The following is a 25,276-nucleotide window of genomic DNA, read 5'->3' on the forward strand; positions in this document are numbered from 1 at the left end:
ACGGAAACGCGCCCCCCGCTCTACCCCTCCGGATTCTGGCGACATGTATTAACAGATGCATGGTGTATTTATTTATTCATAATATCCAAGTCCTTTGGAAGCGCATAGAGACATTATTCATAATCGTGATATGCGCTATACAAGAACTGTTTATTATTATTATTATTATTAACCATATTTGTTAATTTTAGATCAAATAAATCATAATGAATGATTTTATATTAGACTAAATGGACATATTAAACCAAATGTGAATTAAACCAAACGATCATTAAACCATATGAAAACTAGACGAAATGAAAATGAGACCATTTGATTAGTAGCCCAACTTGTCAATAGACCATTTGGCCATTAGACCAAGTGGTAATTAGACCAAGTGGAAATTAGACTAAATGGAAATTAGACCATGTGTAAATTAGAACAACGGTCATTTATTTAGACCATGTGACATTCAGACGAAATGAAAATTAGACTAAGTAGAAACTAGCCGAATTGAAAATTAGACCAAGTGGTGTTAGACTTACTGGAAATTAGACTTAACTTCATGGTGTTAGCCCAACTGTTCATTAGACGTATTGAATATAAGACCAAGTGGGAATTTTCCCAACTGTTCACTACACCAAATAAAAATTAGATGAATTGGATATTAGACCAAGTGGGAATCAGACGAATTGGATATTACACGAACTGGTTGTAGACGAAATGGGTTTAGACTAATGGAATTTGGACGAAGCGATAGGTAGACCAAATGGTACTAGTCCATCCGATGATTCACCACCCCCGATACTACCCGATTCATTTTAATAACTCGAATTTTGCATTTGATTTGAAAGGTCCAATAAGTAAAATTATTCCATTTGAATTTTGGCATAAGTATATAGCGAGGGAAATTATTTATAGTCTTAAATTGCAACTGTTAGAAGTTCACATTCTTCAATTATTCTGTTTCTTCCAACCGTGCATTGCTCATACAATGGTATAAAAATCAGATAATATAGTACCTATGACATGTATTTCAAAAAAGCATGGGTCGGCTTCCTGGTCTGCACCGTCAGTTGCATTGTACTGTACGGTATATATCCCTATATCGAATTCCATGTTGTTTCCGGTATTGGACATCGATCCGCTGTGGTACAAACTGAATTCGCTATCATTTCGGTTTATGGCGGGTACAACAGCAACCGGTCTAGGTGAGTTGTCGGATACCAGAGGTTCGTGCCAAGTCACGTGTGCAGTCGCATTGCCTCGAGCAGTAATGACGGTTAAACTCAGTGGACAGTAATCAAACACTGGAGCCTCGTCATCTACATGAATTTAAAAGGAGATGTAGGAAAAAAATAAGTAAACAGTCCGTTAATAATTTTCTTTTGATTTCATATCCATAGGCGGATCCAGGGGGAGGGGCCCTCCCCCTCCCCCCTATCGGCGGAGCAAAAAAAGAGAAAAAAGGGAAACAAAGGAAAAAAGGAGAGAAAAGGGAGGAGGAAAAACAGAAGAGGAGGAAGACGAGTGAATAAAATAAGATGAGGAAAAGACTTGACAAAAAAACTTTCATGTTGACTAGGAAATTTTCGCTCGTGCTTTGCACTCGCATTGCCTGTCAGGGGATTCTTGCTTAATACGGAGCTTAAAATATCAAGGTTGGAAGTCAATATTTCAGCTCGGAAATCGAACTTTCATTATTTTGTTTGATTTACAAATTGATTTCTTTTAAGGGCTCATTTTCTGCTCGCGCTGTGCCCTCGAAAATTTTGATTTGCCAGGTACCTATTTAATATTTTCGTATGTTCCATAAAGTTCTCAAAATATCCCTATCCATGTCTGATTGTAAAAACGTATCTGCGTAATGCGCTGCACGTTCGCATTTTGATTGATGAGTTATGTACATCTTAATATCAATTCTATAACAAACTATTTAACATTCCTATTTCATGACAGTTTATCAAAATTTTCGGCTTGCGGTTTGCGCCCGCATCAATTGTTAGAAAATATTAACTCATACATCCTATTCATAATTGCAAAAGTGCTTAAAATTTCCAATTTTCAGGCCATGATTCTAACAGAGTTCCTGCTCTCATTAGGCTTATTAGATTAATAACATATTAATTCAATTATTAAATTGTCCTCTTTTCAGAATGCAATATCGACAAGTTTTATCTGAATAGAAAGTCATCATTTTCATATGATGACATAATGTCCTCAGAATGTCCCGGTCCTATGTCAAAAGTAATAATAATGAAAATATCAGCTCTTTATTGAGTTCGATCCATATCCACTTCACAAATGACATGATTTCGAGCTGAACGGACACACTGAGCAGACCTCTCGTAACCTACTGAATTACACACAATTCTCAACTATGAATTATGGTATCCCATGGCCCAAGGCCCGTTACCCGACAAACTGCTAGTAAGCAGCCCGCCCCATCGGCGACCGTGGCTGACAAAGTGCGTTTTAGCTCTCCAATCTCTCCAGATCCCTCCAATTCGGAATTACAGCGTGATATTGCCAACTATTCCGACAGAATCTTGTCTAAGCTTGACAACATCAATACCGAACTTCAATCCTTTAATCGCCGCCTTCCAGATGTGTAAGCTACAATTGAGGTTAATTCTTACTATCAAAATATCTGAGGTTGAGAATTCTATACCAGCTCGCATTGCCCCACTACAAGATGAAATATCCCATTTATAAGAGAAACTTATCTTGATGGAGCTAATCTACGACCGAAAACCCAGTCTGTTATTTTCCGGGATTAATGGCGAGCCTAATGAGGATATATATAACACACTGCTAAAAGTTTTCATCTTCCTTGGTGTTGACGAGGCAAGAGGAAACGGTATCCAACTCAGCAACGCACATCGATTACCCAGTGCCAGTCGCAACCCACTTAGGACCCCAGACGCCGGCGCCACAGCCCGTTCCCGACCCGCTCCGATAATCGCTAAATTCATCAGGATGCCAGACAGATATCTCATTCTATCATCTTTCGAGAACCTAAGACGCCCAAAGGAAACATCAAATCAGTTATCATGGTTATAAAAGCTACAGAAAAACACACCTGCTTACTATTTTTTATTGATTTTTTTAACCCTCGATTGTTTGCACCCCTAAAACGCTGAATTACTACAGTGCGTCCCTAAAAACTATACACTTTTGAAATGACTGCCAAATAAAAAATATATCACTTTTAGGGAAAACTCTTGCAAATATGGAAGCCAATAAAGTCAACTTTCAAATGACACCAAAAAGTCGGAAAACTATTTATGCTTGAGCGAGCACTGCCCACTGAAACAAAGGGTATGACAATTAGGGTGGGCAGGAATTTATAGCCTTCCAATTTCTTTCAGTTTTTGAGATGCGAGTCCCTTGGAACTTGCAAAGTTGAGGGTGTTTTGATAAATCAATGATCAAGCATTATCAATTAAGGTTTTTAGAGCAAATTTCAAGAATCATTAAATTGAAAATTAATGCATGAGTGAACATGAAATAACAATTTTTCACTTTTTCAAGTGGATCTGAGCAATGTGTTCATGGAAGTCAGAATGGGGATAGGACTTAGGTGGGGGAAGTAGGTTGACGGGATATGGGTCAACAGAACACTTTCAATTCAATTCAATTTATTTTCATTCTTCAACATAATACAAATAATTACATGATAAATCAATTCAATTCAAATAAAAGCAGGAACAAAATTCAACATTGAATAAATAATATACATATTCAATAAGTGATTCAAATATAAATTAACATGCATGTCAAATTTAAATCAATATAATCAATATAATTAAATATAATTAAATCAATATAATCATATATCATGAGAAGAATGGAGGGGTCCACTGAAAAGCAAAGCTTGTAAATTGTGAACCCCTCAAAAAGTTAGGATAGAAAAAATATTGAAATATACGTAAAGGAATACATGAAGATAACGAAAGGGGCAAACAAAAATCTTATATACAGGATTGTGAAAATCAGAGACAAAAGACAATAACACGACACAACACAACACAGGTACATGAGGGTGGACAATAGTACGATGACAACTGCCTAGAATATAGAAAGAAAAATAGAGATAGGGAGAGGGATGCAAAGCTAATCTGCTGCATATGTGTTATGTCTACACATACATACACATCATGTACATATATATACACACACATATATATATATATATATATATATATATATATATATGCATACATATACACACACACACGCAACCATATACACACACATACATACGGACATACACACATACACAATATAAAAAGTAGAATATAATGTATAGACAAGCTATAACTTTTGTATGTCTAATTGAAAAAAATATGTCATGTTCTGTATAAACATAGATAATAGACTAGCAATAAGGCAAAATTTTAGTTTGGAATAATAAACATAATTCATTAAGACTTAGGAGCATAAGTTTTAGTTTGTTTTTAAAGGACAGTAAAGAACGGGCGTCTTTAATCTCATCGTCAAGGGAATTCCAAAATCTTGGACCTGTATATAAGTAAGTATTTTGTGCTAGAAGCGTTCTAAGAAGGGGTAAGTGATATTCATTTGACTGCCTGGTGGGATAGTTATGGAGGGATTGGTTTCGGGGAAACATGGAATCAAATATGCGTGGCAACGAATTATTTGTATATTTAAACATGAATTGACCTAATTGAAACAAATATAATTTTTTTATTTTCATGATTTTATGTTTCAGAAACAATGGATCTGTATGAGAACGAAATGGTGCATTACATATAATTCGGAGTGTTTTCTTTTGTAAAATTAATATTTTGTCCAATAAAGAATTGTGGGTATTACCCCAAGCTAATATTCCATAATTAAGGTAAGGTAAAATCAAAGAGGAGTATAACATGAGTAATGTGACGGAAGGAAAAGAGTGTTTTAACTTATACACCAATATTACGAGATAATATTTTGCTCACATTAAGAACGTGGGGTTTCCAAGAAAGTTTATTATCAACTATAATTCCTAAAAATTTGATTTGGGAAACACATTGTAAAGGTGTAACATCAAAGACGATGTCATAAGGTAAATATTCAATATAATTACTAAATATCATATATTTGGTTTTGTTTAAATTAAGAGATAGTTTATTGGCATTTATCCATTGAGTCAAATTTAGCAATTCCAAATTCATAATCTGAACTAGGGTGTGAGGGTTTTTGTGAGCAAAAAATACATTGGAATCATCTGCAAAAAGAATAAACGAAAGAATGTCAGATGATCTGTGAAAATCGTTAATGTAAATAATGAATAAAAGAGGCCCTAATATACTACCTTGTGGGACACCACAATTAGTGTAATGTTGATCAGAGATGTGATTATTTAAATAAACATATTGTTTTCTTTCTTTAAGGTAATTCCTGAACCACTCCAAGGCAATTCCATGTATTCCATAATGATAAAGTTTGTAAAGTAAAATGTCATGGTTAATAGTGTCGAATGCCTGGAGAAGTCCAGGAATATACCAATTAGATGCGAATGAGCATCCAAAGAATGGGCTACTTTATGCACAAAATTTAAAAGAGCGTGGATAGTGCTATGTTTTTGTCTAAAACCTAATTGAAAGTTAGTAAATATATCATTGACTTTAAGAAATTTAGTTGTTCTAAAAAAAAAAAAATCTTTCTAAAATCTTAGAAAGAGAAGAGAGTAAAGATATAGGACGGTAATTACCAGCATCAAGCTCGTCTCCCTTTTTAAATAAGGGAATAACTTTCGCAACTTTCATTTGCTTAGGAAAAATACCACTTAAAATAGATTTATTCAATATATGTGTCAAGGGCTCAACAATAGACGAAATGATACCTTTTAATATAAAATTACTTATGTCATCATGACCAGCACTGTGTTTACTATTTAAGGAGGAAACAATATCGGTCACTTCATAAATAGTAGTCGGATAGAAGAAAATGGAATTGGCATTAGGTTGTCCCAAGAATTTAGAAAAAAATGCTTATTAGATTGTGGAATTTTTGTGCCAGATTTTCCCCTATGGTAGAAAAGTATGAATTTAAAACATTGGCGATTTCTGTGGGATCTTCAATATTCCGATTATTAAATCTTATTTTAGTAATATTTGATTTCTTTTTTGAAATATTCAGGGCTTGTTTAATAACTTTCCATGTGTTTTTCATTTCATGTTTATATTGTTCTAATTGAATTGAGTAATATTTCTTTTTTTCTGCACGCAAGATTTTTATTTATGTATTTTTATAAGAAGTATACTTAATTTTTGAATGTTCATTCTTTTTTATTTTGAATTTATAGTACAGTCGTTTTTTTTTTAATTGAGCGCAAGAGGGAGTTAGAAATCAATGGAAGTCTGGGAGATGTTTTATAATTAACTCGATTATCATTCTTTTTAGGAATATGATCATCTAGATGTTTTTTAAATATACTTAAAAAATTGCCTAAAAAAGGATAGATCGACATCGTCAGTGTTATAAACACTAGACCAATCTCTCTCTCTCTCTCTCTCTACCCCTTTCACCCCTCATGCGAGACTAGCCTTTGCTAGGGTGAACAGGAATTAGCCTTCCAGGTTTTTTTAGAGGTGATTCCCTTGGAACTTGCAGAGTTAAGGGTGTTATGCTAAATTTCTGATGAATTGAGATCAGTTTTGGTTTCTAAAACAAATTTCATGAGTAACTAAATTGAAATGTAATGAATGAGTAAACAGGAATTGTAATTTTAGTGTAGCATTTTTAGTTTATTATGTGGATCTTAGCAAGTGTGCTTGTGAGAGTCAGAGTAATATGATGGTACCTGTTACATTCAAGGGGGTGAGATAGGGTAAGACTGGGTTAAAGGGGCATTCTTATTTGTGTTCTCTTACAAATTACATGTCATGTACTCACCCCCGCCCTCCACCCCCTTTCTTTCTCCTTGATGGTATTTAAAACTTAAATGCCAAGTGACTTATGGTTCATGGGTCTTTATTTTCCATTGAATGTTTATTAAGAACTTGACTTATTATGATGATTTATGAAATGATTTATTGAAAAAGCTGAATGTTTGATTAATAATTTATTGAAACAGGTGAATATTTGATTGATCACATAGATCGGAACGGACCTGTAGGAGGGAGGCTAAACGTTCTGTTGACCCTTTTCCCATCAGCTTACTTCACCCACTGATTCATTTCTTACCCCTATTCTCCTGACTCCAATGAACACACGGCTGAGACCCACATTGTAAAATTAAAATGCTGCACTAAAGATTGCAATTCACGCTCACTCATGCATGGCATTTCAATTTGATAATTCATGAAATTTGCTCTAACATTTTAAATAGATCATAAATGACCATTAATTCATCACAACACCCTCAAGTTTGCAAGTTTCAAGGGACTCGCCTCTCAAAAACGGAAAGAAACCGAAAGGCTAATTCCTGTCCACCCTAATTTTCATACCCTTTGTTTAAGTGGGTAGTGCTCACTCAAGCATGAATAGTTTTCCAGCATTTTGGTGTCATTTAAAAGATGACTTTATTGTCTTTCCATATATATAATTTTTTTCCCCAAAAGCGATATACTTTTTATTTGGCAGCCTTTTCAAAAGTGTATAGTTTTTTTTGGGACGCACTGTGTAATTACTTTTGTCGAAAGCATCCTTCATTCCGGCACATTTTCTCTTTAAAAATATACATTGTCTTGAATCCCTAATTGTTTCGTTCCTTTTCAATATTCAATGAATTCAAATTTGCTCCATTTTGTGTTTAAAGAATCATTGAAATTCAAAACGCAGGATTTAATATTTTCATCATAGGTACAATGATATTAATAGACCGCCAGGCTCTAATTTTGATTTATTTTGAGGAAACAGAGCAATATCTCCATACAATATATAGTGAAAACAAAAATACTTTTATTATTGGTGATTTTAATATCAATTTCCTACCCTCAGTCGACAATAATAACTCAAACAATTTCATGAAGCTAAATCAATAAATCCACTTGAATTAGCAAAAATTCATCAACTCAAATTGACAACATTTTTTTCCAACGTACGCATAAACAACAGAATGACAGGAGGAATTCTATGCTCAGAAGTTTGAGACCATAATATTTTTAAATTGAAATTTCTGTCAGTCAAACACATTTACGTGCACACCCACACACACCTTCACACACACATGCATATAGCAAACTGTTTTACTAAACATATTTCACCTCATTTCATTTATTTTCATATTTCTCATTAACATCTGATTCACATAAAAAGTAGTAACAATAATGCAAAACTATTACATTATAAACAACTGAGAAGTATGCAATAACATAGTATAATGATACAATCAGTCGAGTTATAAGGTAAAAGCTTGACTTTAAGTCAAATAAATATGTAATTAAACAAAAAAAATTGGAAGGCAAAATTTGGAAAATTATTTTGGGCATAGAATAGGGAAAATATATGTATCCATACAAGTAAATATTTTACCTAATTCTTTTTTTCAGTAAGGCTAATGACAATATGAAAAAGTAACTTACCAAAGACAGTAACGATGAAGGAACATCGTGCTGTCCTGCCGCCTTCGTCGACAACCATGTAAGTTAGCCTAGTGTTTCCGAGTTGAAAATCAGTATCGTTATCCTTCGGTCCGAAGAACTTGAGGAAGGACACAGTCTCCGCGTCTGCATAGGAAGGCTCGGCCCACGAGACGCGGGCCGTCGCGAGACCGCTCTCCGTGGGGACATTCATATTGCTCGGGCAGGTGATCGAAGGAGGATGCGCATTAGCTGGCACCAAAAATAAAGAAAGAGAACAATATATGACAGAGGTAAATAATATTATATTGAAAAAGAAAAAAAATTATTCGAACTTTGTTATAATATTACCCGGAGCGGTGCTACATTTTTTTTAGGTAGAGAAAAATGAGAGGTAGAAAGTAAAAAAAAAAAGAGAGGCAACGGAAGAAAAATACAGATGAGTATCACCACGAGGTTTGATATGTGTAAGTCTATACTTAGCCTCCTTTTTAATTCGGAACAAGTGACGTCCCCTTAAAGTCTTCAACGCCCCCTCGCCCCGAGATAATCTGGCGCCGCCGAAGTGAAACCTACGTTTCTGTATACATATATTTTGTACTGCGAAAGGAAGCAAGATGTGACTGAAGCACGATGTATTAAGGCGATGGTCCATGCTGAAGATATTTATATCTCAATAAATAGAGTAAAATTCACAAAGCAAAATGCTGAAAATTCGAAAAATCGAAATCGGATAACAAATAACGAAGCTACTGAATTTTAAAGATTTGCATTATTCCGGTAAACAGTTTTAGGCATGTCTTTATGAATATTCATTAGGTGGGCTGATGATGTAACATCCCCACTTGTTCTTTTTTATTATATGAAATTAGGTTTATTCAAAATTTTCCTACCAAGAAGTAAAACAATGGGATTGACAACTGATTAAGTGCATTAGTTATTTATTGCCGCAATTTATTTCATCATAATGGAGACACACCATTTACACATGTATGAAAAAAGAAACATTTATGATTTCATGTAATAAAATAAGAAAAGGGAAGGTGGGGATGTGATATCATCAGCCTACCTCATGAATGTTCATGAAGATGTGCATATAACTGTTTTCACAAAATATTGCTTAACTTTAAAATCCAATAACTTCGCTATTTGTTATCCGATTTTGATGACATTTTCCCTCATTTTGCTCCGTTAATTTTACTCTATTTAGTTAGATATAAATATTTTCAGCCCGGAACATCCCTTTAAATAAAATATTAAATTTATTGCCAAATGCCCCTCATAACAAAAAAAAAGCAGGAAGTCTTTGTCGAAAATTGCTGAATGAAAAAAGGTTGTTTTATGGACAAACGACATATTGCAATGCTTCGTCAACTTCGAATGATACGGCGAAACTGCTGATCTGGATGAGACCCCACCCTGAGAGGCACAATTTGAACCTGTAATGTAAAAATGCCGTTTAAAGAGAAGCGTGCCCCCCTTTTGAAAATGAAGACTTTTTTTTTGCTTGTCACATTTTTCCTTAGAAAAATATGCCCCCTTTTGAAAATCCTAGATCCGCCCCTGGCTATGATATTGAAGACCAGCCTGCGAAAGGCAAATGGCCTCAGCTGGCTCTTCATATTCTTTGCATTTATATTTATAAGTCTTCTTTTTTAGATATATTTTTTATGTATTTGTTTTCAGTAGAATTGGAAATAAACGAAAAGAATAATTCTCATAAAAAGTACTGTATGTCTTTGTCTAATTGATATCAATTAGTAGAAGAAATTGTATCTTGTCATGACACGTGTATATCTACTTTAACATTTGCCTTTTAAATACGTGATGTGAAACATTTTATTTGCTTGATTTTATTTCAGCGTTCAAAATAATGCAATGCATTATATTAAATGTATTACATATGCAACCTATATATATAATCACTGGCGTAACTACGGGGGGGGGGGGGCAGAGGGGGCAGACTGCCAACCCCTGACGAGTCACAACCCATGCAAGGGACATATCCCTGCCCCCCTGACGGGTCTTGCTTGTCAAATTTTTTTCTGGTACGAAATCCTTTATTTGTGGTTGAAGACCTTTTTTTTTGGCGGACGAGATCCTTTTTTTGTGTTAATTGTGGTTGAAGGCCTATTTTTTTTTTGCTTGTAAAATTTTTTGGCGGACGAATTTACCCCCCCTAGGTACGCCACTGTATATAATATATATATATACATTATATATGTACATATAAAAATATATATAAATATATATATATATATGTATATATATATATATATATATATATATACAGCGCGTCCCAGAAAAAACGAAACCGAGATTTATCGATGATTTATCATAAATTAATCACAAATAAAATAGACAAATGACCTACCAATGTAAAGCTTAGAATCTCCTCTTTCATCTGAAATTACTTAGATTATTTCTCCTTCACGCATGAGTGAGCAAAAACAATTTGAAGAGGGGATACCAAAAAGTCATTTGGCGGGTTGTATCGGGCTTTCAAAAGGAAAACCACATTTTTAAAAAGTTCAATATCTGCTCTTTAATTTGATACCTCAATTACAGAAAATGGTCAAGAAATAACAAAGTTCTGGTTATTTGAAATAAGGCTTGAATTTCAATAATTTCATAAAATGAAGAGGTTTTACAGGCTAGCGTTCAAACTCAGTCGACACTCCGTTTTGTTTACGATCAGCCATGCATTAAGTCTCTTGTTAACGATGCGATAGTTTCTGTGGGAAACCGGTGAAAACAGTTTATTTAATGGAATTATGGAAATTCAAGCCTTATTTCAAATAACCAGAACTTTGTTATTTCTTGACTATTTTCTGTAATTGAGGTATCAAATTAAAGAGCAGATATTGAGCTTTTAAGACATGTGATTTTCTTGTTGAAATTCAGATACCCCCCGCCAAATGAGTTTTTGGTATCCTTTCTTCAAATTGTTTTTGCTCACTCATGCGTGAAGGAGAAATAATCTAAGTAATACCAGATTAAAGAGGAGATTTTAAGCTTTACATTGGTAGGTCATTTGTCTATTTTATTTGTGATTAAGTTATGATAAATCATCGCTAAATCTCGGTTTCGTTTTTTTCTGGGACGCACTGTATATATATATATATATATATATGTATATATACGCTCAGTAGTGTAAACACTCTTGATTTTACGAAGGCTGCCAGTTTCCTGCAATATACTATTGCAGGAAACCTTGCAGGAAACCTGCCGCCTTCGTAAAATCATGAGTGTTTACACTACTGAGCGTACCTAGTTTCCATGTTTACGTATACGTTTATACAGGCAATATCTTTCTCGTGTGTCACGCCATTACGATAGAAATTTGGTGACGAAGATGATGCCATTTTAGAGTGCATTAATTTCGAAGCGAGGGAAACTTACGTGGAAGCCGGACCCGGAACCGATCAATGTGCCCAAACTCATGTTCGCCATCGGATGTTGCGAAGCCTGTCCTCTGCTCAATCAGGGATTCATCAGGGATGTTGATGATGGAGAGAGCGTAGTCGTTGAACTCTGTGTTGAATAGATCTTCGTGGACAAATACCAGTTCCCCATACTTGGCGATGTTGAATAGCAAAGGGTTTGAGCCGGGGGCGACGTACAAGATGGTTTTCTCCTCACCGTCGGGGTTTATATGTCCTAGTTCCCCGAAACCAGATGCGTAGAAAAGACGAACACCTGTAACAAAGTATACCTAGTACCTAGTCGCACACTCCAGGGGCCGCGGAAATAAGGGGGTTCGGTGATTGGTTGTCTTCAGCCCCCCACTTATTTTTCCATTCCATACAAAACGTACAAATTATCATCTGATTGTGATTTTTTTTGCATGGTCAGTCCCTCTCCAAATTTTGTTGCAGCCCCCACTTTCAAAACAGTTCCGCGGCCCCTGCACTATTCGGAGTGAGAAGATGGATCAGTCAGTCTGCTGTGCAAACCCTTCAGTTGCGTAAAGGGTCTGTACTTCTAGCCCAACGAACGTAGAGGGCAGCAACACACATCAGTGTTGCTATTAGGAAGGTCCACTCGATACGCGCATAGAAATGAAGTGCGCGAACAATTTGGTAGTCATGCCAACGACACCATGAACCGATACAATACAGTCACGGGGTGGTAGCAAAATAGAGGTAAACTATTATACAACTCCTCAGAATGCTCAGTAATCTGATTGGTCCAAATCGGATCACATGATATTCAGCGAATTGCACTATTGCATCCAAAACGCACCATCCTGCACTCTGACGTCATACCAAAGGTACTATCCTGCACTCTGACGTCAGAGTGCAGGATAGTACGAGGTCTGGAATGATCTAGAATTATCTAGAATTTAGATCAAATAATAGCATTCGCGGCAAGTCAGTAACATGGGAGAGGAGGGGGTTGTATAAAACAAACAATGCACGCATTCTTGTGCATAGAGGACCTAAATAATGAACTCTGTGCTCGACTCGCCAAATGGATATACCTGCGGACCTCGTGCAGTATTTCCATTGGCTCTTCTGGCACATCGTTCATTATTTGGCCCTGCATGCACGCGCTTACGTGCATTATTTGTATAATATATTAAGACAATAGTAGATTCAATCAATAAAAACAAATATATACAAAAAAAAAAATAATAATGTACCACATTTTAAAATTAATATATCACTAAGTTATCGTCATAATTTTGTGTACATCTTCAGTAAACAGGATTAAATTCTGTCATAAATAAACCAGTCCGCTAATTTCACCCGGATTTAGCCAAGCTCATTTTGTGCCCACCGAAATCCTCTCAGAGCACTTTTTTAAGTAGATTGTAGACAGGTAGTCAAGAGTTGATTTATTTTAATTTACTCTTTATCACTATTTTTGCTTGAATTTTTTTTACATCAAATATCATGCTTAAAAATATGAAATACTTTTCCCTGTATTTTTCTTAAAATATTACATGGTGGTGACAACGGTTTTATGACTTTGCATATCAATATGATAACAAGTATACGTGAGGTTGATACGTCTTCATCTAAATTTCGCTGCACCATAATGTCCTAAACAATCCAGCACCGCCTCTTGAGTATACAAGCGCCATGGCTGACCGCGCCGGCGCCTCGGGCCGGTCGGTGCTGAGGTAGGGTACGGTTGACTGCATGCATATGCTATTTAACACAAATTTTTTGTAAAATTATGGAATGAAAATAGTAAATGTGACATTGACCTTCGCCCCTTGATAGTTCCCAAGTCAAGACCCGTCGGAATATACAATACTGAACCAAATAATTTCTGTCTAATATTAGGTCTAACGTTAGACTAGGACTTGACTTTGCTAGTTTAGTGGCCGTATTCGTTCCTGCCTGATAAATTGCAAAATGTGGGTTGGATTTGTGAATATAGCATAATCATTTTAGATTTTCTAGACTACAATCTACACTGTAAATGAAAATTAAAATTCTAACCAAGAATATTTAGCGTTGCTCATCCGCTATAGTGACACATCAATGACAGACCAAGTCTATATCTTATCTAGCTAAGTCGAGATTATCCTGCCAGTGCAGTGCGGCCAGCATATCATTCGCGCAGCGCAGTACGCGCACCGAGGTGACCGGGGAAGTTTCGGCACGGCCAGACCAGAACATCACGGTCTTGGCTCTGGCGTTAGCTTGTGTAGATTTGGTAGGGACAGCGAAATTAAGCAGAAGAACGGTAACACAAATGTCATCAGTCTATGCATTTTTATTGGTATGTAAACTACAAGAATAATGATTTCCTTTTGTCTTACATTTTTTTAATATATACATACAAAAATAATATTATTTAACATATTTTGTTTGAGGTTTCATTATCCATAAAAAATAGCAAAATTGAACAAATGAAAAAAAATCAACTCTACAATCTTAAAAAAAAAAGTGCTCTGGGAGAAAATGGTCACAAAATCTATGCGAAGTGGACCTTCCTAAAAGCAACACTGCCGTGTGTTGCTGCCCTCTACGTTCGTTTGTGTAGCCTGTAATGCTTTGTGTACTGAAGGCCCTCTCACTCAAGCTTTATATGTCCCATGGTCTTCATGGTCTCTGCGTGGAGACCCACTTGATCAAAGTTTCAATCAGGGTCTGTGTCAGACTTGGATCAGTCCATTTGGGGGGGGGGATTTGCATTTCTTAGGAGTGGATTTGACTTCTTATTTTGACTAAAAGTGTCTAAAAAAAGATGCGCAGTTTTTTTTTTAACTAGAAGGAGCTACAATGCACTCTATAAGGGTGCACAGTTCACTCTTAATGGATTACACCCTAGTATCACTCCGAGGAAAGAGTAATTAGGGAGTAGGTAAGAGGTATTGCATTTAAAGAGTATAATTTTGGCAATGATCTTGATAAAACTAGTTAATATGTTTAAAAAATCCTGGAACCCAAAGAAGTAGTACGTGATTTCTTCGTAATTTGTTTATTGTTTTGATGTAAAATTGGCTACATACTAAATGCCATGTAGTTTAGGGCACGTATATGTCCTTCATGTAAAAAGGAAGTGGCTAAAATGTCCTAGGATGGAATGGGGGTGGGGTCCACTAGCGTACCTACGGGGGGGGGGGCAGGGGGGGCACTCTGCCCCCCCTGACGAGTCAAAGCCCATGCAAAAACGTATCTTTGCCCCCCCCTGACGGGCTTGAAAAACCTTTTTTGCCCCCCCCAGACGAGCTTGAAGACCTTTTTTTTTTTTTTTTTTTTTTCTTTGCTTGTCAAATTTTTTTCTGGTACGAAATCCTTTTTATTTGTGATCGAAGACCTTTTTTTTTTTTTTTTTTTTTTTTTTTTTTTGCTTGTCAATTTTTTTGGCGGACGGTTTTGCCCCCCCTGTGGAAAATCCTAGGTACGCCACTGGTGGGGTCCATAAGTTTTTCCCCAAATTACACTTTGTTTTATGGTCATACCAGTACGTTAGGTCTCATAAATTTTGATTACCACCTTGAGGGTTCTTACGAAAAAAAGATTTCTCCAAGCTTTGAATTTAAGTTAAAATTTTAATGAAGCACTACACAAATGGAAGTAGAATAGACGTATACGAATATGCCGTGTTTGACCTAGGTCATGCGGGTTCGACACGGCTTTCTGTTTACTCACGAAAAATAGGCGAGTCTGACTCGGCTCGCAGGTTGGAACCTACGATTTGGCAGATAAAAAAGCCATGTTCCACACGGTTCGCGGATCCCACGGATCGCGTTTAAACAGCATAAAATTGCCGTGTTGAGCATGGCTCGCGCGTCGAACCCTCGAGCCAAGTCACTGTGTAAACACGGTGTGTTTCCTGTGGCCCTAAAACAGCGCGTTGTTGCTATATTATAGCGATGGTTAAAAAAACTTAAGAATATAGGCCATTGTCAAAAGGGTCAGATATGCTCACCATCAAAGTGTAAATCTCTAATAGGCATCCAATCTAAATCTGACAATGTGAGATTATCGCCCCCTGTAAGATTGGTACGAATAACGTGAAATATGTCTGTCCTTGTCGATATGAAAAGGTGGCTGATGCCAGAGAAAAAGAGGGAGAAAAAGTGATAACAATAATATTAAATAAATAATAATAAATGGCAATAACAACGACACCAACAACAATAATGATGATGATTATTATAACAATAAGCCTATAATAATAATTATAATGATAATAACAATAATGATAATATAAATGATAATAATAATAATGTACAATAAAAAACTGTTCACCCAGCGAGCCCTGCTTAACATGATAACATTATTTATACCCTGGCTTAGCACGGCTATGTTGATCCGGGGAGCGTTTCATCAACATTTTTATCCGACAAGTTGTCAGATCTGACAACTTTCCCTGATTCTGATTGGCTGAGAGGCATTGTTACTATGGTAACTGTCGGATAAAATGAGATTTGTCGGATAAAACGTCCGACAAGTCCTTTCATGAAACACCCCAAGGTGCTCAAGTATTCGAGGAATTTCGTCCTAGCTGGTTACCATTTATGGGTGCAACTCTTAAATAAGTGTTGGTCGATTAGGCAAAACATGGGAAGTGTTTCATCATCATTTCTATCCGACAAGTTTTCAGATCTGACAGCTTTCGTTGGTTTTGATTGGCTGAGGAGTCTGTTACTATGGCAACTGTCGGATAAAACAGGACTTGTTGGATAAAACGTCCGACAAGTCATTTCATGAAACGCTCTCCAGGTTTGACAGGCATTTTAAGGGTGCAAATTAAAATCAAATGGTTGTTAATAGCTTGACCGTCAAATAGAGCCCTACGTTTGTTTATAGTCATCAGGATAACCTGAAGAAAAAAAATTGCGGTTTGAATTACGCACACTTTATCATGAGGCGAAACCATGTTTGACATACTATTGTCGGATCTAGGAAGGAGAGGGGGAGGGGATGTTTAGGGGGCTTCTTAAACAAAAGGATCGGGGATCATACTCCGACAGCACCCCTTCCCTGCTGGTGATGACAGCAGCGCAAGGAAAACAGTGGTGGATCTTTTGGAGGAAGATTTAGAATACATAAGCAAATTGGATCCGCAAATCACACTTGTACACTTGTCAAACCCCCTTCTTATCAAAACCCATATCCGCCCCTGATTATATATATATATTCATACCTATGTCAATTCGGCACTTTGGAATAATCTCAAAGAGCCGCCACAGACATCGGCAAAGACCCCCCAGAAAACCAATCAGGTGTGACGACCCATCGCAGCACACAGACACAACCAAGTCGTCAAATCATCAGTCTGCCTGAAGATCGCCGAAAGCGTGAAACTGACGGTAGTAGACCGAACTGACAAAGGTATGAATATATATATATTGCTCTGGCATTGAGCACTTTTGGAAACCTCAACCAATCCCAAACCAAGTGGATATATATATATAGATATATTCAAGGGTGCAAAGTCAAATGGTTATTATAGCCTCCACCGTAAAATATCTTTTATCTGTTCATAATATTCATGAGGGAATTTTAGGACGAAGTGAAAATAAATTGAAAATACCCTCAAATGACAAAGAAAAGCTGGGAGGTCGTTGTCGAAAATTGTTGAACCGAAACAGCATGCATTTTCGCCCTTAGGTTCGGAGCTGACGAAAAAAGGCAAATATGTCGCTTGCCAATCAGAGTCCAGGGGGCCGTTTCATAAAGCTGTTCGTAAGTTAAGAGCGACTTTAAGAACGACTGGTGATCTTTTCTTATGGTAAATGATATTCGCCATTAATGTTCATTGGTGATTATTTAGCGCGTAAGAAAGGTTCACCAGTCGTTCTTAAAGTCGCTCTTAACTTACGAACAGCTTTATGAAACGGCCCCCAGGACGAAACTGCTCTTTTGATTCGCCAATTTTCTTCAAAGGCTTCTTGGCTGACAACACATTTTCTATGTTCTTGAAAGCGTTCTGCATTGCGGTGCGACAGCTCCGATAAATTATCACCTGAATATTTTTGTTAAGTGATTTAAATTACGTACTCGTTAATCTCATCGAGTTCAAGCGCAAGATACCGGGGACTTTTGCATCCGCACGTGGAGCTCCCGTCCGGCTCATCACCCAGGCCGAACTCAATGTGATCATTACCGTCCTTATCGACGGAGTGTATAGTTCCTCTGTGTTCGACCCAGAAAACTCGTCCTTCCATTGGGTGTACCCTCATTCCAGCCACTTGGTCTATGAAAAATATAAACAACAAAGCAACACAAAGCATCATTTAAGGTTCATTTATTTCTTAAGCATTATCACGTTATGATAATGTACAAGGGCAAATCCAGCTTTCAACAATTTATGTTTGTTTCTCATTTTTGTCGTCCCGTACATGCTCTTAAATACTGCAATACGTTTTGTTTAATTCTAGTTTAATTTTGTTTTTGTTTTGTCTGTTAGTTTATTGTTATGTTACCAGTGAGTCTCCGTAGGCAAATTTTTTCTTTCAGGGAGGTTCACATTACAGAGCGTATAAAAAACGAGACAGATTTAAAGTCTATTCAAATTTTGTTTCAAATTATGATGTCTATAACTATTTTGATGTTAATAGATGAGAAAGAGGAGAAAGCAATTTTGGTTCATAATGTTGTTTCTCTTTATTTAAGTCACCCCACTGCCGCCCCTGCGTCGTCAATTATTTCAAGTAATTTTTTTTACAGAAAGAATTTAAACATATCATTCAAGCCAACCTCAAAATTTTCACTCATTCAGCGGAAGCCATTGTCTGCCGATTTGTTGGAATAATGATAATAATAATAAAAATAATCCGTTTTTATATAGCGCTTAATACATCGAAGCGACGTCTCTTGGCGCTATTATTACATCGGTCATCGGATCCTGACATGCCCGCATACAAAGTATGTACCTTCTCCGCCCCCTTGGGAGCAGTCCAACAAGAGTTCCAAGACTCAATTGCTATGCACACTACATAGGCTTTCGCATCCTACTGGATACCAATTTAACACGTGGGTGGAGAGTGGCAAATTGTGGATTGACGCCTTGCCAAAGGACGCTAGGCCATGGTGGGATTCGAACACACGACCCTCGGATGACAAGGCGAGGGTCAGAACCTCTATACCACGACGCTTCAACATTCCGCTGCCTCGTCAATCATTTCAAGCAATTTTGTACAAGTTTTAGAGAAAGAATAATCAAATCTAGAGGACTGGTATTCGTATTATACAGTGCGTCCAAGAAAAAACGAAAACGAGTTTCAGTGTAATATTTGCTATCATGATCACAAATTAAATAATTCTAATAACCTTGTTTTTTTTTCTGACTTGGATTTTCCTCAAACCTGCGCCAATTTATTTGATTATTCTTTCTGCTAGTTTTACAATTAACTTTTGTCAGTTTTGACGTTCCCCTTAATAATCTTGAAACATCTAGATCAAAGAATATTAGTCTTATCGTTGTTACAATAACTAAAGCCCTACATTGGAGTATACATCTTTCCAAAAAAATCTTTATTATAGGTCCAAATTGTGTTGATATCTTGTTTTAATTGATATTTATATAGAAGCAGACCTGTAACATTAAAGTACAACCTCAAATAGGTTGGTGATTTTTTAGGTTCACACATATGCGACTCAAGAATTGCCTTTCTATCTACGAAAGCTCTTGCGATTTTGGAATCAGAAATTATCTGTCAAAAAAACTATCCCTGTTTAAGGCATGTGTAGAAAGCAACCCTTTTGTATGGTTCAAAAAATGACAATCAAGAAGTCCTTAAAAGAGTTTAAGATAGTTTAGATGGCACATACTGTATACTCGACTTTTAATTAGGCTACAAACTGTTAGTTGGGTGGGATCGGATAACAAACGATAACATCCATGAAGACCCTCCACCAATCTCCACCATGGTAAGTAAACGTAGCGTATATTTGGTTAATACTGTTTCCGTAGTGAGTTATTTCGGATGTACTTTTGTTGCCCCTCCCTCATTAAAACCTGAGAATGGAGACCTTTTTATTTTGTTGGTTACATAATTATGAAGGGATACAAATAATTTGTTACTGACTCCCATTTCAGATCGCGAAGCCGGGCGGATGCGTCCGATATGTAGTGTAGTAGCGTAGTCAAGTCCCCGACTATTCAAACCTTGTCAGGTTCCTAACCCATGATGCACCATTCTGAGCGGTGTAGTCTGGTAATACAGACCCACTTATGCACTGCAAAAACTCCGGTGTTGATTTAACACCTGCCCGGAATCTGTATATGTCCACACCAGAGAAGTGTTAAATAACACCAGTTTTGTTTTGGTCTAACACCAGAAAAGTGTTTATACAACACCAATTAGTATTAAAACAGCATTGGTTTGATTCTAACTGGTGTTGTTTCAATACTTCTCTGGTGTGGACATATATTCCGGGCTGGTGTTAAAACAACACCGGAGTTTTTGCAGTGTGGGATAAGCAGATTAATTCACTACTTAGCACATTCTTTTAAAAAATAAAGTACAATTTACGGCATAATTAATCATCCCCACGCGCGCATGACTTGAGCATTATTACCCTGGATAAAATCCCGAAGCGTGTTCTTGCGGATCGCAAGCATTTCAAGAAAATATTGCTATCTACAGAATACACAACGTTAATGTTGATAAGAATAAATCTCCTCGAATTGACTTACAGGCTTGTGCCATCACATCGGGTTATCGCGTCTGGTCCTGCAATCGCGCAACCTGACAATATTTGCGAAAAGGGCATCCTAACAATTCCCGAAAGATCGAATCCAGTTTACCCGACGCTTTGTTATAAATACCATGGGCGAAAATCCCAGGGGGGACAGGGGGACGTGTCCCCCCTACTCAAAATAGTACGGGGGGGGGGGCATAATATCAAATGTCCCCCTACTATTAAGGTATTTTATGATGGTAAGAAATACATCATTCAAAATCGAAATAAAACATTTTTGGACGAGACGACCTTACTTTTGGGATGATAACCTTTTTTTTTTGCCTGTCAAATTTATTTTCGTCGAAATGACCTTACATTTTTTTCCAACCCCTTGTCCCCCCTAACTTTTGGGAGATATTTCCGCTACCGATAAATACATCATTAGGAATATATGATTGTTGGATCAAATTTACTCCATGTTCTGCGAAAAATGTCAGGCAAATGTCCAAAAGGTAGGATAAACTACATCCAACCTTTTCGGGAATTCATGGGGCTCTTTTCTCGAACGGTAGTGTTACGCGATTGGCCGACATGACGCTATAACATGATGTGACATGGCACAAACCGACATACCTTGCCCGTTGGCGAAGAAAACTGCGTTTCTACCCATGCCATCTACGCTCACTCCAGCGCCAAACCGTTCCATGAAGTAGAATCTTTCTTCAAGAGGATCGTAGTCCACATAGTTAGGTAGTAACTCCTCGGTATTGATATAACTACTCAAATTGAAGCCGGAATATTCAAGGTCCATGACGTTTGAAAATGTTGTGGGAAGATCGGCAGAGTAGATAATACCGTCAATCACGGTACAGTTCACATCCCGGCAGACTGAGTATAAAATGAGGGACAGATTGATACGGAGGAGGATGACGATGATGATAATTAAGAACAATAATAATTTTTTCTTCATATTTTACCCAAGGTAGCCACTTTTGTTCCGAAAACTGTTTTCCCCAGTGATGAATAATGTTATCGTTACCCCCAACTTTAATAATTATAATCTTCATGATAATAATGAGGATGATGATGATGATAATAACAATAATAATAATGGCAATAATGCTAATAATAATGATAAGATTTTAAAACGAAATTAATAATTTTGATGATAGCTGTATTCATATAGCGCTTTCAGCCAGATGATACAAATCAGCAACTATCTATTTTTTTTTTTACCCCGGTTTACCTCGAGGTACCATTATATCAACAACGCTTTATAGCGCATTTAAGGAATTAATGCTACAGGGGGGGGGGGGTGCGTTTCATCATCATTTTTGTCTCACAAGTCAGCTCTGAAATCTTTCCTTGATTCTGATATTGTAACTGTCGGATAGAACATGACTTGTCAGACAAAAAGTCTGACAAGTCATTCCCTGATACACTCTACTAGTACCAATTTACCTCACCTGGGTCGAGTGCAGCACAGTGGACCAATCTCTTGCAGCAGGAAATTACACCATGACTGGCATTCACACCGCTGACCTTCTGTTTCTAAAGTCTAGAGAATAATCCACTGGGCCACAACGTTCCATATAATCTCAAAGGTAGTCGTATGTTAGACTTTATTTATTTATTAAAAAAATATGAACAATGCTACCGAAAACATGAAAAATTAATAAGCGAATATTGACTATTGCTGAAGGCTTCTGACGAAAGTCTGGGTTCGCGGAGCGGGAGTGGATGTGGTAGGAGTAGTGGAGGCCCATCTCTTTCGAGACAATCAGCGGGGCATTCCTCTAAAAGGTGGGTTAAGGGAGGAGACTATTGGTATAATTGCAACAGTTTTTTATGTTTCTTTTAAACTCTTCGGCGCTCTGCTCAATCGTAACATCTTAGTGTGTGGTCTTTTATGGACACCAACTGGTGTTAGTTTTAACACCCCCTCATTTTCAAAATCAAGTTAGGGGATCATAAACACCAAGAATATTGGTACCTTCAATAAATAGCTTTTAGGGCATCAGACAACACTATCTCTTCGCAATACAAGTGAACGGGCGCCCAAAACAAACATACTGAACGGGGCATTGTCACATTCATATTAGAGGGATTTGCGATTGAGATTCGTTAATTTCCGTTAGTAAAGCGCAATCAAAATAAGTTATCATTACTAAGTCAAATATGTCACAGAGTTGTTTAGTGCCAATCATAATCATAATTAGGCCTACTTACTTTCGACGCCGATGATAACTTTTCCGAAATGTTGAACTGAAAATTGAGGGGGGGAAATGAAAGAAAATGACGAATATAATTGTATATTCGATAGATAGTACTCGTGTTTGATCAATATTACGAATTAAAAAAAAAGGAAATTATCATGCTTATTTCAACGTATTTATTAATTTGTCTGCTGTTCACAAATTTTCGACGATATCCACATCGTCTTTGTAACACACACACTCACCCATATATACACTTACATATATATATATATGTGTGTGTGTGTGCGTGTTTGGGAGGGTGTGTGTGCGAGCGAGTGTGGTTGTGTGTGTGTATTTGTGTGGGTGTAATTGCGTATTTACATGTAACATGTAAGTACTTTATGTTCATGACTACTTTTCTCTTTGTTCAGCTATTAAATCACTGTTCGTACTTCCAGTAATGTATCTTCTTTTGCAACTATATATGTAAACAAAACAAAATTAAAAGAAATAGATAAATTTATCCACTTCGGTGCATTAGGATTACCGACATTGCTTGATACCTTGGCGAAAAAGAATTCATAAATAGAAACAGATGCGGACCAATTGAGCAGTCCGATCATTTAACCATTAATAGGAAGTAACAGTTTTACTCAAATCTTTGACGGTGTTTTATCAACATCGTGTAGTAATGAGGGTTGGGAACAGTTTGCCCATAATAGGGTTAATATCATTGGGCATCTGATAGTAGGGTAATATATATATATATATATATATATATATATATATATATATATATATACATAAATATCATTAGAATTTGTGTGTAATCAGCATCAGAGTGGGCCCTTGGTAAACATTAATAAAATCTCAAAGAAATACTGCCCTTTTCAAGAAAAGTCAAACTGTAATAAAATAATGGTCGCAAACAATTATCCACAATTACGAAAACTTTCTGGGACAGATTGAACGATTAAAACAACTAAAGAAAGATACATTTAAAAGTACAAACCAGCACCAGATGCAACATATTCTCACGTTGGCTTGCAAGACTGAAACACATAAGTGCTTGTGCCCAGTTGTTTTATTATGTATAGTTCTATACTCGGGTGACTAATACAAGTTTAAGTTTCACCTGTGAGATATTTAAATTAAGTTGAAACTACCAACTATTACCCAGTAATTGGAAGTTTAAACTAAACCTACTTCATGCACAGTGGCTAGAAATTTTAACTAAATATATTACTACCCAATAGTTGGAAGATTTAACTAAATCTACTATTGCCAAATTGTACGGTTTTGGAGGTGGGGACAAAATTCTTACGTGAAAATTTAATCAGTTGTTAGGCAATTTTAGGGTTGGGTAAATTCTGATTGATTACGAACGAATGGGCTGTTAGGTTTACCCCCCAAAAAAATAAATTATCAAACCGATTTACCCAATATCAGTCGGACAAAATTTAACCAAAGAGTAATATGGCCAGTTTATTAAGCAGTGTTGGTTAAAATTGGTTATTAATTTTCCTACCGTTTTAATAATGTTAGGATACACATAATGAACTATTTTTCCAATTATTTATTTGTTTAGAGAATACATCTTATTGTGGGTCAATTAGTTAAGAGGGATTAATGGTTAACGGAATCGGTTGCCTACTTACCCGAATTAGAGCTTGCTGGAATTATAAAAGAGGAGGAAAAAAGGACAAAGAAGAAGAAAAAAATTAGACTGAATCACTGCGATGACATTCAATGAAAGTGCAATAATTGATATGAAACAAACAAGAACTCAATAATTTCAAATGGAGTCTACGTCGAGGGTCGGGGAACCGAAACAGCAGTTTCGTCGATCGTCGTTTGTCTATAAAGCCAATGACAAAACTGTTTTTTCGATTCATTGGCCCTCGATAAAAACTTCATTGGGATTTGACTTCCATTTTCAAAGGAAGGTGCATTGCAGGATTCGTCGCTTTGCGAAAAGTACGTACATATCACCTGCCTTTGTTGGGAGTGGCCAATATCGCCATTAAAAAAAAGATTCAATATTCATCACTTTTAAATTGTTCTACTGTGTCTGTTGAAGTTTAATTTGCCTACTTCTTTTCGGTTGTAGCAAATCATTTCGGTTGGGTTCACCTTTCACGTTTAAGCATTGTACACTCTCAAAACAAATCAGTCAAAATGACTAGTTACTCGGGTTAGCTGGATGCAGCTGTGATTCTAGTAATATTTGACTATTTTCCTAGAACAGATTTATTTTTGACTAGAATATACGTCAAAATGTGAGGAGACATATCAATTGCACCCAGCTTACTACTGATCTACATGTAGTCAATTTTACTGATTTGTGATGTATACATCACATGCTACTCTCTCGTTTGTTGAAAAAAATACTTCGAACGTACAGCAGGTATTTAGATAGGCCTTAGATATGGAAGCTTAAAAGTGCCTTTCAGATGTTCATATACTTTTT

At 36.6% G+C, this 25,276-nt stretch overlaps 1 protein-coding gene across 1 annotated transcript in view; it reads right to left on the bottom strand.

The window, feature by feature from the left end:
- LOC129278864 (uncharacterized) overlaps window positions 1-22,872 on the bottom strand; it is a 96,255-nt gene extending 73,383 nt beyond the window's left edge. Inside the window, exons 1-7 of the mRNA XM_064111200.1 lie at window positions 22,838-22,872; window positions 21,242-21,496; window positions 17,981-18,176; window positions 15,903-16,024; window positions 11,913-12,209; window positions 8,514-8,762; window positions 1,002-1,304 (exon numbers count right to left, since the gene is read on the bottom strand). Of these exons, the coding sequence (XP_063967270.1) occupies window positions 1,002-1,304; window positions 8,514-8,762; window positions 11,913-12,209; window positions 15,903-16,024; window positions 17,981-18,176; window positions 21,242-21,419 (1,345 nt within the window). The 5' untranslated portion in view covers window positions 21,420-21,496; window positions 22,838-22,872. The remainder of the gene's footprint in view (window positions 1-1,001; window positions 1,305-8,513; window positions 8,763-11,912; window positions 12,210-15,902; window positions 16,025-17,980; window positions 18,177-21,241; window positions 21,497-22,837) is intronic.
- Window positions 22,873-25,276: the final 2,404 nt, after the last annotated feature.

This window comes from Lytechinus pictus, chromosome 16 (assembly GCF_037042905.1).
Source record: "Lytechinus pictus isolate F3 Inbred chromosome 16, Lp3.0, whole genome shotgun sequence".
In the NCBI taxonomy this organism is placed as follows: domain Eukaryota; kingdom Metazoa; phylum Echinodermata; class Echinoidea; order Temnopleuroida; family Toxopneustidae; genus Lytechinus; species Lytechinus pictus.